The sequence below is a fragment of the Orycteropus afer genome, unplaced genomic scaffold (assembly GCF_000298275.1).
Source record: "Orycteropus afer afer isolate SDZICR_OR568_19922 unplaced genomic scaffold, OryAfe1.0 scaffold00017, whole genome shotgun sequence".
Taxonomy (NCBI): Eukaryota; Metazoa; Chordata; class Mammalia; order Tubulidentata; family Orycteropodidae; genus Orycteropus; species Orycteropus afer.
In genome coordinates this window covers 8,736,429-8,752,453 of record NW_006921604.1, presented here as the reverse complement: position 1 = coordinate 8,752,453, position 16,025 = coordinate 8,736,429, and the positions used below count along the sequence as shown (strand labels likewise).

Below are 16,025 nucleotides of genomic sequence, written 5' to 3'. Positions count from 1 at the left end.
TCAACGAGCTGGATTGACACAGTGGCTGCAATGATGGGCTCAAGTACAGCAGGGATTGTGGGGCTGGCGCGGGATCGGGCAGTGTTTCGTTCTGCTATGCATGGGGTCGCTATGAGTCGGAAATGACTCGACGGCACTTAACAACAACTGCATACACAATTTCCACCACACAGCCCCACCCTAGTGTACTTATGCTTTGTTGTTTTTGTTATGTGCCGTAGAGTCGGCCCCGACTCATAGCGACCCCTCCTTGGGTTTCCGAGGCGGTATCACTACAGAAGTAGGACTGCCCAACCTTCCTTCTGAGGAGTGGCTGGTGGGTTTGAACCACATGTGCCTAGGCCATGGTGGCTAAGGACAGAGATACAGACATGGCAAGAAGGCTCCTGCCTATGAAGGGCTCAGTCTATGAAGGAGGCTATGGGAGCCAGGTCAGAGGCATTTAACCTCCTGGAGGAAATGGCATGATCTTACTTCCCAGGATCAACCTGAGCTTCTCTTTGACCACCTTGCAGCACCCAGTTTAATACACAACCACCAACTGATGAACTTAGAGATTTAGGGGATGCTCAGCTTAGTGGTCTCCATCTTCCTAGCCTCACAGACCAGCAATTAATTGTTTTGGGGCAAAAGGGTAAAAGGGCCAATGTGTACCCCACCCCCAGCCTGGATCATGCCTGGTCCTCCTGGCTCCACAGTGGACATGTCCATACCTGTGTTGTTTTGCTAATGCAGGCCTCACCCTTCCTTGGGCTTCACCACCAGTCTAACATTAACCTGGGCTCTATCATCACTAGAAAGTGCTTGCCTCCAAAATGCTGAACACAGAACTTCCTCTTCCTGACCACAGTACCCATCACTCCCATTTGTCTCCTATTCTCAGTGTGGCCTCCAGTCCCTCCCTTCCTGCTTGACTTGTGATCCCCAGCCTGTTGGACCTGTTGATGTCCCTGTCCCTTCAAGCCACAGCCTAGGTACCCTGCACTGTCCTCATCCTCCTACAGCCATCAGAAGATGGGGTCAACCTCAGGCTTCTTGGGAGACCAGCCTTCCACATCTCAGTGTCCTCATATGTCAAATGAGTGTGAAGCTAGTGACCACTCCTAAGGCTGCTGTGAGGATGGGACTCATGTAACATGTAAAGATATGGCAAGGACTCAATTGCCTAAGGCATTTGACTGCTAACCAGAAGTCTGGCAGTTCATACCCACCAGCCACTCCTCAGAAGGAAGGTTGGGCAATCTACTTCTGGAGTGATACCGCCTCTAAAACCCAAGGAGGGGTCGCTATGTATTGGATCCGACTTGATGGCAGTGGATTTGCTTTTTGGTTTTTATTGACTGTTATTACTGCTGAGGAACATAACAGCTCAATAATCGGGTTCCCAAGAACCCATGTTACTGGTTACCTTCATCTGGGTCTTTGGAGAATCCTTTTATTTATCACTTAATATCTTCATTTCAACCCAGCTACACATCAGGATCACCTTGGGAGTTTCTAAAATCCCGATGTGCAGGACTGACCCATCAGACTCCGGGGTGGGGAGAGGACAGTGAAGGCTCCCCAGTAAATTCCAGCATCCAGCCAAGGCTGAGAGTTACTGCCTAACAGTTCCAACTGTACCCATTCCAAATCTCCATAACTCTTTTTTTTTTTTAATTTTTATTGTGATTTGGGTGAAAGTTCACAGAGCAAATTCACTTTCCCTACCATAGTTCATACACATTTTGTCTCATGACATTGACTGCAATTTCCCACAATGTAACAGCTCTCTTTCCCACTTCCCCCACATAGCTATCTCTTCCCTGTGTCCTTCCCTCCCATACACTTCTATCCCCCGAACTGTCTCCCTGTGCATACACAGCCCTTCTATTATTCTCCCATGACTGATCTCTCCAAGAGTATATCTCAAACAAAATAAACAGAAGTGTATCTACCTAATGTAAATGCTCAGCTCACATGCCTGTCTTTTATTTGGCTGGAAATCACAGGAGTGGATTCAATTCCAGACTGAAGGGCAGCTAGAGGCCATTGTCTCAGGAGTTTCACCAGGCTCTATCAGACGAGCAAACCTGGTCCACCCCCCCTTTTATTTAAAATAATTTTAAGTTTTGCTTCACATTGTTCTCCCACTCTATCCAGGTTTCCTCCATGCCTCTTACGGCCCCATTTCTGTGCTTGTCTCCTTCATTTTCAATAGAAAAATAATTCCTGTTTTACTGGGGATCCAGTGCAGCAATGTGGGTACAGAACTGAGCACAGTGCCTGTCACATCAATGACCTACAAACCTTCACCAATATTACAGTTTTACTTTTATATCCACACTCTAAGATTGACCTTACCTGTGACATTTTCCCAACACATGTGAACCTCCCTCTTTGGAAACCTGCATTAGAGTACATTAGTGTGACTCAAAGGAGGGGACTCTGACTTCTTCAGGTCCTTGGATGGCACACAGCTTGCCCCCAGCTATAAACCAAAAGGCTGGCATTTTAAATCCATCCACTCATAAACTGTGGAACAATAGTCTGGCAATCTACTTCTGTAAGAGTACAGCCACTGAATAACATACTACTCAAAAACATTGTTCTATATCCTACTTTAGTGAGTAGCAGTTGGGGTCTTAAAAGCTTGCAAGCAGCCATCTAGATGCAATGATGGGTCTTCCCTCATCCACAACAAAGAAGAATGAAGAAAAGCAAAGACACATGGAAATAATTAGTCCAAGAGACTAGCAGACCATGTAATTCTCAGCCTGTACGACCATGAGACCAGAAGAAATAGACAGTGCCCGACTACCACTGTCAACCACTCAGAGGAGAATTGGTGCAGGAGATCCTGGATAGAGTGGGAGAACAATGTGGAACAAAACTCAAAATCATAAAAAAGCAGACCAGGTTTGCTAGTCTGATAGAGCCTGGTGAGACCCCTGAGACTATGGCCCCTAGTTACCCTCTAGAGGTCTGGGATTGAATTCATTTCTATGTCTTCCAGCCAAACAACAGAAGGCATATGGGGTGAACATTTACATGAGGTAGATACATTCCTTGGAGTAATCAACTGTGTTTTCACAGGGAGATAACTTGGGGGGTGCAGGGAGGGCAAGCAAGGTATACAACAACATACACATGAAGCAGGAATGAACCTGGCCAGCATTCAGGTCAGTGAGAAGACAGCCTGTAAGACAGAAGGACTCACAGATATCCCAAGTGACACAAAACAGTGAGGTGAAACCTACCATGAGAGAATAAATACTTACAATCCTCAGGCAAAACTTCCTTAAACTGCTCAAAGTAGGAATTTAACCGCACCAAACTCTCCACATTGATAACTTCTTGTAAAGACGTATCACCAAACCTTTGGAGGTCAGGAAGGGACATTATTAGTTGGCTAACATTGCTTTCTTCTAACATGAGCATAATTGTGTTAAGCTAACAATGTTGATTCTCTCAAACATCCACTGAGCATTTATTGTTCCTTTTTAATAATGCCAACCCCTTTTCCTCTTCCAGAGCACAAGGTCATATCTACTGCACTGGTAACAAGTTCGAATGCACCTCAATGGCAGGAATTCTGTATGATTTGTACCAGATGTGTCTACAAGATGATCAGAACCTGATCTGTGCCAGACCAGAGGCTGAAAAGTGCTGTCCTTGCACAGCCCAGGAACACCCTCTCACAGCTGGACAGCCTATATTCCCCAGGCGTCCTCTCCTCTCAAAGGTAGCTCAGGAGAGGGGAAGGCAGTGGAGTTATGGTGGGGAGTGGGGCCCTGGGCCTGCATTTGACTCTGAAGTCACTCTGTGTCTTCCAAATGAACATGCTGACTGTGCCTTTGGCCCATTCATTAGGCACTAGGCTCTTTCCTTACCATGTCCCCTAACAAGGCCTGGCAAGGCATGAGTACTCCACAGCACACAGCAAGTGAGTATAAACCAAATGTATAAAGGATGAGGTACCAGAATGTCACCTGCAAGGAGCAGCTCAGGTGGCTATTAAAAAAAGCAGTCTCTGAAGTTCTAAGACCTGGATGCCAAGTCCAGCTGTATACTTCCCTGCTGAGTGACCTCTCTGGACACCAGCCTCTTTATTGGCTACCTCCCAAGTCTGACCTGTTCTCACTGTCATGTCCTCCTACTCACTGCAATCTGGCCCTGCCTCAACCTTTTCCAGAAACTGCTCTTGCAAAGACCATCATGATCAACAGCTGCAGATGCAGGGAACGTTCTCCATCTCCCTTTGGACACCTGCTCATTGGGCTCCCAGGAGGCTGTACACTCTTCCTCAAGTGGCTCCTCTAAGTCTGCACACACCTCAGATGCCTCTGCTTCCTGTGTATCCTCAGCCCACATCCTTCCTTCCTACACTTACTACTTCCTGTCACTAATCACCAGTGACCCCAAAACTTATATACCTCCAACTATGACCTCCATTACCTAAATTCAAATGTGTGCTTCCTCCTCTGCCTGGTTGCCCCAGAAACACCAGGATCTCCCATTGAAAATCATCTGCCCCAATAGGTGGCATAGTGCCTAAAGCATTTGACTGCTAACCAGAAGTCTGGCAGTTTAAACCCACCAGCCACTCCTCGGAAGGATGGTTGGGCAATCTACTTCCGCAGTGATACCACCTCAGAAATCCAAGGTGGGGTTGTTATCAGTCAGGTCTGACTCTATGGCAGCACGTTGCATTGTTTTGCATTCCTGGTTCTTTAGCTCACATGGAGGCACTTCCATCCGCTTGCTCACCATTCTAGAAGCCTGTGACCTATCTACTTTGCTCACTGTCTCTCCCTCACACCCAGCCCAACTAAAGACTAAATCCTTCCATTTTACCAACTGTATACTTCTCCACATGTCCCTTCTCCACCTGCACTACCCTTGCCCTGATCCAGGTTGCTGCCTCTGACCTGGACTCTTTCCAACAATCTCTCCATCACACTGTCCCCCTCACATCCTCCCAGTACAGGGCCAGCAAAACAACTGATGTAAATCTGATTGTGTCCTGCCCTACTAAAAGTTCTTCAGTGTCTCCCAACAACCACGCTGCTATTTCATATGTGGATGTATCCCAACACCCAGGGGTCAATGGACACATGCCAGGGAGTTTAAAGGTTCAACGGATATACGGCATACTATGTTGTAGACCAGTTTAACAGGCAGTACTTTAAGGCATCTTTTTATACTGAAATAGACATGTCACATGAAGGTAAAAGATAAAGCAGGAAAGAGTAAGTACTACTAGTTGTATTATGTACAACTCACCACCTCATTCTCCAACACACACACCAGTACCCTACACTCTTCTCTGCTGTTTAGCAAGTGATTCTGGAGGAGTGTTTGAAAGGCACAAGCCATTAGGATCAAGGCACAATTCCTGGCCAGGCACACAAAGCCTGTCCACCCTCACCACTGCCAATTTCTGCCTTGGACCTGATGCTGCCAGTCCACCATAGCTGGGATACCCATTCTCTCCTCTACCTCTTCATCAGACTAATACCACCTCACCCTTTAAAACTCATTTCAGCTATCACTCCCTCCAGGAGGCCTTCCCTAGGCCTTTCAGACCTCATGAGGTGTCCCCTACTCTAGGATGCCGTGATTCCTGCATGTATCTTCCTGGATACACCCATGTCTTTCTCCATCTTTATTACCCACGAGCCCAAGTCTCTTGAGGACAGAGACAATGTGTGGCACATCTTTGTGTCTCCAACACCAAAGACAGTGCCAGATACAAGGTAGCAGTAAAAGAATGTTAGCTGAAGGAAGAGAGGGATGGCAGAGTCCATTTGCCTCTTGGAAACTACAGAGGTAACTACTTTTCACATCCGCTCAGTAACTGCTCCAGCCCAGGATACTGGGTGGCACGTACCTCTCGGCCAGTGTCTGCTGCTCATTGATGCCCACATTGAAAAGGACAGGCTGCACCCGCAGCAGCATGCCGCTCTGGATCTCCCGGGGCAAGGAGTCAAACAGTGAGCCTGGCAAGGGGATCCGCACATTGAACCCATCACTGGAAAACAGCAGGGGAGAAAAAGAGGAGGGGTTGTGGGGTAGGCGGTAGATGGGAATCCAGCCTGGAGGACCTGCCTTAGTGGGTCAGGCCTGGGACAATGGAAGAGATGGGGGGCAGGTGTGTGAGAGGAGGACACCAAACCACACGTTGACACATAGGCAGAGCTGACCCTCTGGCTCCATGATTTCCAAACTGCTGGCCACGACTCTTGACAGGGGACTGAAACTACTTTAGAGGATGCCGATCAGTATTTTTAACAGAATGAAACAGAATAAAATGAAAATTAAGAGTGCTTTAGGTGTAATAAACATAAATGAAAACACTGTGCTGGCTCTTAGAATTTACAGAACTCCATTTTTACCGATTTCCTGTGATGACAGGCAGCATGTCAGTTGATGAGCCAGAGGTGGCCTGGGTGACTTTAAAGGTCACGTTCCTCAAGTCCATGATGCCAAGGCTCATGTCCTCCAGCATTGCCAGCTCCTCACCTAGACCCAAAAGACGGAAGGAGGGCTGTCAGGTAGAGGGGACTGGCCCCGCTCCCTCAAGGAAAGCAAAGGCGCTACTCAGCAAGTCCATGGCTTTTGAGGCAGGTGAAAGGCCAGGGGATCCAGGTGAGCCAAGGTAGAGATGATGGGGTGGGGGTGGGGTGCTAGGCAGCAGGGCCTTCCCAAGCTCCTACACCTGTTGGCCCACTTCTCCCTGAGTAAATGCCATGCCTGAAATCCCATGGACTTCACATAAAAATTGCAGCTGGTAGACACAGGGGCCACACTTCCAAACCCTTTCCTTGTTTAGTATAGAGCTATGGGAGGGAAACAGAAATGCTGTAACCTTAGAAGACAAAACTAGCTTTTTTAAAAAAAATGGAAAGAGATGCAGTAAAATAGTGTTATTGTGCAGATTCTTCTATTACACAGAGTTTGATATTTATTCAGTGTCTTATAACTCCAAACATTAACAAGTACTTTTTTTTTTTAAAGTCTCCATTTTTACTTTCAAAGAAGAAATATAGACAATAAAGGTAGAAAAACAGACAATAAAGGAGACTTTTTGGAGGACAATTTGGAAATTATCTATCAAATTCTAAAATGTCCCAATCTTTGACTAAGCACTTCTAACAATTTAGTGGTTGCAGAAATAGGTCTATAAATATACGAAGATTTATGTGCAAAGATGTCACACTGCAGCATTGTTTCAACAGGAAAAGTTTAAAACAACCCAAATGTCCTTTAGGAAATTACTGGTTAAATAATTATCATCAACCCTCAACTATAGCGATCTTCAAGATACTCAGAAAATCAAATGACAGCAACAACAAAAACCAAGATGGGGTGTGTGCATGTGTGTGCAGGACATTTCATTTGGTTCTAGGTTATATGTTTGGGCAATGTTTCAATGAATTTTAATAAGCATGTGATGTGTGTGTTATCAGAAAATTACTTGGGCAGAAAGGATAAAAATCACACATGTAATTGCTGCTCATTACAGCCCAGCAGCTGCAGGCTATGTGCTCAGCCCTCCGGCTGGTCACCCAAGCGGGCAGGGAGCGAGTCTCACCGTAGGTGCTCAGTAGGCTCTCAAACTGGGCCAGCAGCCCGATGGTGTAGAGCTGCCGCAGGAACCCGTCATCATGCAGGCAGTTCCTCAGCTTGATGATGAAGCCACAGATGAGAGCAGTCAGCTAGTCAGTGTGGAGACATAGGGGGACATGGTTGAAGGGGGACATTTCCTCCTCAAACATCAATCAGTTCATATCTGCACTCTTGGATCTTTGATTCCTCTGCTTCTACAGCTCAAAAACGGGCTAGAGCAGCACCTCTTTTCCCTTAAGGGAGCTGAGAAGTGAGGAACACCTTCGCTCTAGGGCCACAGGGAGCAGAGGGCAAGGGGAGAAAATGTAACATTTCAGGATTGCTGCTCCCATTGCTCCCAAATGTGGGTTTGGTTCTGGCCCAGTTTCTAACCCCATCTTCCTGGGATTACTCCTGGGCTGGAACCTTCTGGAAGCCCAAAATTAACTCCCCACATTGAAGAGGACTCTCTACTCACAGTTCCATACCAGCTCTGGATGGAAATCTGACTTAATTGCAACAAAGAACAGAAGTGAGAGAGAAAATATGGTCACTCTCTACTGCTCCTCAGTGAGAGATGTTCTGTGGGACCCAACAGGATTCCCCAGGATGGCTGGAGAGACTACAAGGAACCAACCCAAATCTGATTCACTATTCACTTTACTAATTACATTACTGGCATCTATTCAACTTGTTACATCCATTTAAGCTCTTCCTTTCTCTGAAGGTTAAGAGAATTCATTAAAACAGAGTTTTGCATGAGCAGCAGAACTAAGGCATCCGACTGTTTCATCAATGAGAAAACAGAATGCTCTGAATGCAAACATCTGTGTTTCCCTCACTAAACTCCCTTGTAGAAAAAAGAAAAAGATGGTTAAAAAAAAAAAAGGCATGTGGACCATTAAGCCACCTCTACTCCCTACTACGTGCAGTACCAGCAGGTATATGCATTTGATCAGTTTTTCAAGGAACAACAAATGTAAAATCGGACCTTCTCCTAAATTCACATTGAGTAGATTTTCTCCCTACATGTCGAATTCTGAACTTCTGTATTACATCAGTTTGAAAGAAACAGCCATGAGAAAGTATGATCTTCTAAATGTGCAGGGAGAGGGAAAGCGGTTTCATAGCCTGTTTTCCATGAGGTAGGTAGGTTATGCTTATAGCCTCCCTGTGGCCCCTCGTGGGCTTACAGTTTGACAGAAGACGACGTCACGGCGGTACTGCAGGCTCAGGTACGTGGCGATGGTGGGAGCACTGTCCTGCATGAGCAGGAAGACCATCGCCTTCTTGGCCTTGTCACTCATCATGGCCACACAGTCTGTGAGGGTGGTCAGCAGGGGGTAAAGGGCCTCACTCCATTCACCTGAGCACATGAGGAGGAGTCATTTTAGAATCAAAGATTTTAAGAACTGGGTTCCAGAAATTTAGCAATTACCCATCCCCCTAACCACTGTACCACCCTCTCCACTCCTCCTCTCTTCATTCCTGCATCTTCTAATTCTGCTTGGGCCATGTTCTGGCCCAGAACTGGCATTAAGTTCTGCTTGGTACCAACCCAGTTTCTAGCCTTCTAGCCCAAAGCTCTTTCCACTAAACCAAACATCAGTCTTATTCTGTCCGGTACAACTAACACATGCCTGGTCTTCTGAAACCACTGGGGACCCTATGCATAAATATGGAAGACTAAACCTTCTGAGGAAAACAACACAAAATTCTCTCCAAGTCAATGACTAGGCAACAAAGCTGTTCTGTCAGCAGGACCTAATCTCCTTACCATCATTCCTCCATCCAGGGAGAGAAAAACACCCAGAAGTTATTCTACTTCTTTCCACCCAGGTACTAATGCAGAGACCCCTGTCCTTTCAAGCAAAAAAACCAACTCCATCATGTGCAAGTGTGTTCAATTTTCAATGTCTACATCTTGAAGAAAGACTGTTCCATTTGGTGTCTCTTGTTTTCAGCTATCAAAGTATTCCCTCCCTTTTGTACTCACTTTCTTGATCCCCCTCTCATCCTGCCTGGTGCCATCTATTTCTATGTCAGCTTTCTTTTAAGAATATAAAGAAACCTCAACTCTGTTCCAAAACAACGTTTTAAAAATAGAACCTCAGGGGAGAAAAATGGTGAAAGGTACCTTTGGCTTTTGGTTTTTCCTTCCAGTTTAAAAGAGAGAAGACATGTCCTCATCAGTTATATTTTTAACAGACCATCAGCCCAGAAATAGGCATTTGATCACCACCACTGATGAACCCCCCACACCAAATATGGTGAGAGGGAGTGGGGTAAAGCTAGGCAGCACGCATCCTCTTGAGACTGAGGGCGCAAACCTCAGAATGCCCTCAGACAACATGGGAGCACTTGGGGAAGGCCACAGGGCCACATGAGCTGTGTAGCTGCCAGAAGGGCAATCTCTCTGTCTTATGCAAATGGAATCTAAGAAATAGAGAAAAGGAAGATTTAGCTTTGCTCTCTTAAATGGTATGGTTTGCCCTTTGCTGAGAAATAAATTTAGAGAAATACCTAAAATATGCAAAAGGACTTCCCTATAATACTCAGTGTTGGTTAATGAAGATTTTCAAATATATGTGGGGTTTAAACTTTGGAAATAATCTAACTGTATATGCAGGCACACTGTATATGGACCAGGGTTTGTATCTGTAATGGAAAAAAAAAAAAACAAGCTTAAATTTAGAAAGTCTACAACAGAAAAATCTTAGCAAATAAATCATGGTGACACAGGAGCCTGGCCTGAGAAGTGGGAAATGTGAGTTGCAGGCCCTGGCAGTCACTGAGCAGAGGGGTCTGGGGGCAAGTGCCCCAGTTCCTCAGTCATGGGAGTCCATTTGTACTACACAACACCCAAGTACCCTTCTTCCTCTAAAATTCTCAGAGACCATGTTTTTGTTTTTTTGAAGAACTCTTTTAAATGTACATCAGTGACATTTAGCAACTATCAAAAAGGACAAATGGCAATTAGGTTTTAACAATCAAACAGTTTAGGGAAAGGTACGCAGACATTAGAATCATTCTTCACTAAGAAGCAAATGCTCTTAGAATAAATGTTGCCAAGTGTTACTTTGCTTCTCCACGTCACATGCATATGCATAGCAAATCAACATGCAAATTATGTTCATTTTAACCTGAAAATGCCATAATTTAGAGATGGTCTTATTTGACTAAGTATGCCCTCTGCATGGAACAGTTTTTGACCTACCTACATCTCTTAAAACAAAATTCATATAAGAATGATTCAGTGTTGCTACATTTTTTAAAAAGTGAAAAAACTGGAGTATGGGAGGAATGGTTAAAAAGCACTAGGAAAAGCAGTGTGGACCTGGGTAGGAGGTGAGCTTGCCGTCTGCCTGGAGAAGGGCTCTGATGGGCCTGGATGGCTCTAGAGTTCAATGTGAGCATCAACCACCATTTCTGCAGCACCTGTTAGGGCTTCACTTTATAAATGTTTTCTTATTTAATCCACAGAGACAGGTTTATTAATGGGGTAACATAGGTGAGGAAACAAGCTCAGAAAGGGTAAGGGTCTTCCCCAGAGACACAAAAAGAACTGGCATTTGTACACACGTCTGTCTGCCTCTAAAGTCCATGTTATTTCTATCATGTCAGGCTGCTTCTGCTGAGAAGAGAGCAGGAGTTGGACGGTAACACATTTTGGGGCAACAGGAGGAGAAACTAACAAAAACATTTCCAACAAAATGAATTTCATGGGTAGTAATGAGATTTCTACCTAGGATCTAGCGAAAAAGAAGTGGCTGGATATTGGAGTTGGTGAAGGATTTACACTGTTTCCTTCATTGATATCGTCTTGCTATGAGAAAAATACACACAATATTACCTCAACTAAACAGTGTTTAATGGTATAGTTGATTCACTCTGGAGACAGCTCCTTAACTTTTTGCTAATGGGTAACATCCACTGCCTGGTAGCCAATCGATAGACCATGCTGCTTTGCCATGCCTCTGAAGGGCTCTTCCAAGACCATACTCTGCTTGTGTTTTTTATGTTTTTTTTTTTTTTTCTCACTAATAATAGGTGAGGGGATGGGAAAAAATGGGTGTAAGTCGTTTATGTGTGAGAGTTTGTATGCATGCTCAAAAGTGTTTTAATCCAGAGTAAACATAGATCCAGAGGAATCCAGGCATGTGATCACTTACAGACCATTTGAAAGGAGCTCTGGTAGTGCAGTAGTTAAAGCATTTGGGTGCTAACTAAAATGTCGATGGTTTGAACCCACCTGCCACTCCATGGGAGAAAGATGTGGCAATCTGCTTCTATAAAGGTTTCCGCCTTGGAAACCCTATGGAGCAGTTTTACTCTGTCCTACAGAGTCTCTATAAGTTGGAATCAACTCAATGGCAGTGGATTGTTTTTTGGGTGGAAAAGCCACCACTGCTTTTGGAAATGACACCAAAAAAAAACAAACCAAACTCAATGCCACTGAGTTGGATCTGACTCATAGCGATCCCTCCTTGGGTTTCTGAGGTAGTATCACTAAGGAAGTAGATTGCCTGATCTTCCTTCTGAGGAGTGGCTGGTGGGTTTGAACTACCAGCCTTCTGGTTAATAGTCAAATGCCTTAGGCACTATGCTGATATAAAACACAGTCTACAAGGCCAGGCATTGTCTGTGTGCTGTCTATGAACTCACTAGACTTCCCACAAGTTGTATAAACTTCAGGAACCAACCCAAAGTCAAGAAGAACCCCTGAGCTTCTGTGGTTCAAATCCATCATGCCACCACCCTATTTCCTGCCAGGTATGGTCCTGGACTTTAACACCTCTGATGCTCAGAGGAAAACTCTGCTCAGTCTAAAGACATGGAACAGTGTGTGGAGAGGGAAGCCTAGAGACAGATTTAAAGGAGACATTGCCCCAGGAGAGCCAACATGGAAGAAGAGACCAAGGTTAACTATTTATGGATCTACCAATGCCTCAGTGACCCCTCAGTGGGGTTGGAGATCCACTAAAAACTCAAGGCCACATTGATTTTTTTGGGAAAAAGAAACTGCAAAGGGGGTAAAAGCAATTTAGGAGGACACAATATACCCAATCAAAGTAGCCCACAGAGGAGCAAATTTCAAATGGGGTTCTGGGGACTGCTGCCAGGAGTTACTACAATGAGTTGAGTTTTGTGAGCTGAGAAGCACTGGCTAACAACTGGTAAGAAGACTTTGGTAAATTACACAATCATTGATTTGCTACAGCACAGATACAAAGCAGGTGTCCTGCTAGCTTATATTTATTTCCAGTCAGAAATATAATGATCAGATTGATCATGTAGTTGTTTTTCTAGAGTATAAGAAAAAAAGAAAAAACAGATTATTTTTGGAGGGGGAGTGCGCCTCACCCTCAGTTTGGAAAATCCATAAGGCATATCCAGGAAGCGCAATACAAACTAGATCAGAGGCCAGCACAAATTTGTTACAAAGGTCTAGACAGAAAATATTCTAAGCTTTGAATGCCACAGGGGCTCTGTTACAACTACTCAACTCTGGTACTGGAGCACAAAAGCAGCATAGATAATACATAAACAGATGGCAGGACTGGTTTCTATTAAGAAATTATTTAGTCTATGCAGGGGGGAGTGTGCCCATGACCATGTATAGCATTGGCAGACAATGTTTCTACAAGTATATCTGTATGTTCTATAACAATTCCTATGTATATAGTAGAGCAGACAAGGGATAAAGCTGTGGTCACTTCTTGGCCACAGCCAGCTACCCAGAGGGAGTGAGTAGCTGGCTCAGGACCACAGTCACAGAGGACATCAAGCTCAACTGGCATAACATATTACACAAAAACATTGCTCCACAGCCTACTGTGGCAAGTAGTGACTGGCATCTTGAAAGACTGAAAGCAGCCATCTAGATGCAACGATGGGTCTCTCCTCATCCAGAGTAAAGAAAAATGAAGAAAAAACCAAAGACACATGGAAACAATTAGTCCAAACAAGTGGTACATCACGCGAGCCTCAGCCTATACAACTGAGACCAGAAGAAGTAGATGGTCCCTGGCTACCATTGTCAACCACTTGGAGGGGGATCTCTGTAAACTTTCATCCAACTCACAATAAAAATTAAAAAAAAAAAAAAAAAAAAAAAAAATCCACCTATAAATGTAAAAAAAAAAATCCACCTATAAATGTAAAAAAAAAAAAAAAATTACAAAAGCAAATGGTGGTCAGGATCTGGCTTGGAGCCATAGTTTGCAGACCCCTGAGTCAGAGCCATAAACATTGCTATCCATATCCACATACAGCTAAAAGATCCCATTTGCAGTGCTAACTCCAACTGAGGAGGCCCATAGCACTGCCTGATAAGAATTCTAAAGCTGCATCTAGACTCAGAAAAAAGGATGCTACATGATTACACGGAATATTTGGGTGGATACATATTATGAGTATAATATGGACCTTTCAATGTAATGTTCACAAAACAAGTACAGGTGAAATTACAGGAAGTATAATTTACAAATGTGTACCTCTCGAAATCAGGTGACCCACTTCAGGAAGCCCATCGTGCTCAGGGATATTAACCATTCGAAACAGCTTTTATCAAACCAAATTCACTTCCATCGAGTCACTTCTGACTCCTGGAGACCCCACTGGGTTTCCCAATGCTATAAATCATTACAGAAGCAGACTGCCCCAACTTTCCTCTACGGAGCAGCTGATGAATTCAAACCATCGACTTCCTGGTTAGCAGTCAACTGCCTTAACCACCACACAACCAGAGCTTTAGGGTGTGAAAATTGATAAATACTCATGTGGTAGCCTGATTCAGGCCCAGATCCCTCAGCAGACCTAAGAAAAGTTATTACATGCCCTATAGTGAAGAATTTCCTAAAATATTTTCCAAACTTAGAGAGCATAAGGTAACCTTTGGTAATTTAGGTACAAACACTACCTGAAAATTAAAAAGAAACCTGCAGAAGCCTTGGACAGCAACCACGTACCTGGGCTGGACTCTTCAGGAAGGGGGCTGCAATCTGCACAGAAATGGAAGGTGACACGGATGGTTAAGGAGCAGCAACACGGTTCACACATGAACAACTCAACACTTAGAGCAACTGCATATGCAGCTTGCAGTAAAGTGGCTACAGTGAAGAGGGCTGGGTGCCTGTCTGCCTCTTCACCAAGAGTCACACGAAGGCACTCCCCTGCTCCGAGACAGCTGAGCCCTCTCACTGGCTTAGTGCCCGATTCTTCAGTGTCAACATTCATGTTGCTAACATTTCAACAAAAAATGCTCTTCAGGACGAGTGAGCTAACATAGTACAATGTGATAAAGGCCTCCAAAAAAGTGTGCACGGCCATCACGTTGTACGTGGTGGAGCCCCATGCTGGCTCACAGCATCTAGAAGCAAACTTGTAATGAGAGAGACTGACCAGTGTATTAAGAACCCACAATCCAGAGGCCACTATCCTGACTCACTAAGGCCCTGGTGAAACCTGGCCTAAAGATTTACTGCTGAGATTAAAAATGTAAGATGCAGTAATGAAACTAAAAAAACATATGCCAAGTAAATCTACTCCAAAAAAACCAAACCAAACTCACTGCCATCAAGTCAATCTGACTCATAGCGACCCCTCCTTGGGTTTCTAAGGCAGTATCTCTACAGAAATGGATTGCCCAGTATTCCTTCCAAGGAGTGGCTGGTGGGTTTGAACCACCAGCCTTCTGGTTAGCTGTCAAATGCCTTAGGCACTATGCCACCAGAGCTCCTAAATTTATTTCAATACTCAAAATTTAAACCAAATATAAAACTGTGATTTCAGGGAAGTCTAGAATTAGAATGTCCCTCCAGTTCTCTCAAAGAATACCAATTTTAACGTAATTTTACTTAGATCACACATTGGGAAGGAATCATTTCAATTTCATATTTCCTTTCAAAAGTAAGTTAACTGGGTGTGCAACCTGAAAGAAAGTAAATTCAAAAAGGGATCCCTTGGAGTAAAAGTTTATTTTTATTTTATGTCTCAACTTTTCTGTGATAAAAATGTCTTCAGGATACTGAAATGAGGTACTTCCAGATCCCCAAGAACAGCCAAAACCAGCTTCATGGAAACTTTTTCAGAGAGGAGCGCCCAGGCCGCAGAAGGCCTTTGGGGATTCTTCTAAAATGTACACATGCTCCCTGCTACAGCCCTTCCTGGTTGGTTCCTCCTCCCAGGGTAGAAGGGCTTTCTGTGAGCCCCATGTCCAGCTGAAGGGCAGAGCATTTATAGTCTGAATTATCAAGAAGGGGTGGCAAAGGGACCTCTTCTCTCTACTCATCCTTGGAAATGACTTCTTAAACTGGCAAAAGGGATGTTGTTATGTTGTTATTTGCCGTCGAGTCGGCCCCGACTCATAGCGACCCCTCCTTGGGTTTCCGAGGCAGTATCACTACGGAAGTAGGATTGCCCAACCTTCCTTC

The 16,025-nt window shown here is 44.5% G+C and overlaps 1 protein-coding gene across 1 annotated transcript in view; it reads right to left on the bottom strand.

Moving 5' to 3' along the window:
• Positions 1–16,025, bottom strand: part of INPP4A (inositol polyphosphate-4-phosphatase type I A) — a 110,472-nt gene that overhangs the window by 19,441 nt on the left and 75,006 nt on the right. The window contains exons 16-21 of the mRNA XM_042783432.1: positions 14,562–14,594; positions 8,784–8,956; positions 7,577–7,700; positions 6,378–6,504; positions 5,873–6,013; positions 3,261–3,358 (exon numbers count right to left, since the gene is read on the bottom strand). Of these exons, the coding sequence (XP_042639366.1) occupies positions 3,261–3,358; positions 5,873–6,013; positions 6,378–6,504; positions 7,577–7,700; positions 8,784–8,956; positions 14,562–14,594 (696 nt within the window). The remainder of the gene's footprint in view (positions 1–3,260; positions 3,359–5,872; positions 6,014–6,377; positions 6,505–7,576; positions 7,701–8,783; positions 8,957–14,561; positions 14,595–16,025) is intronic.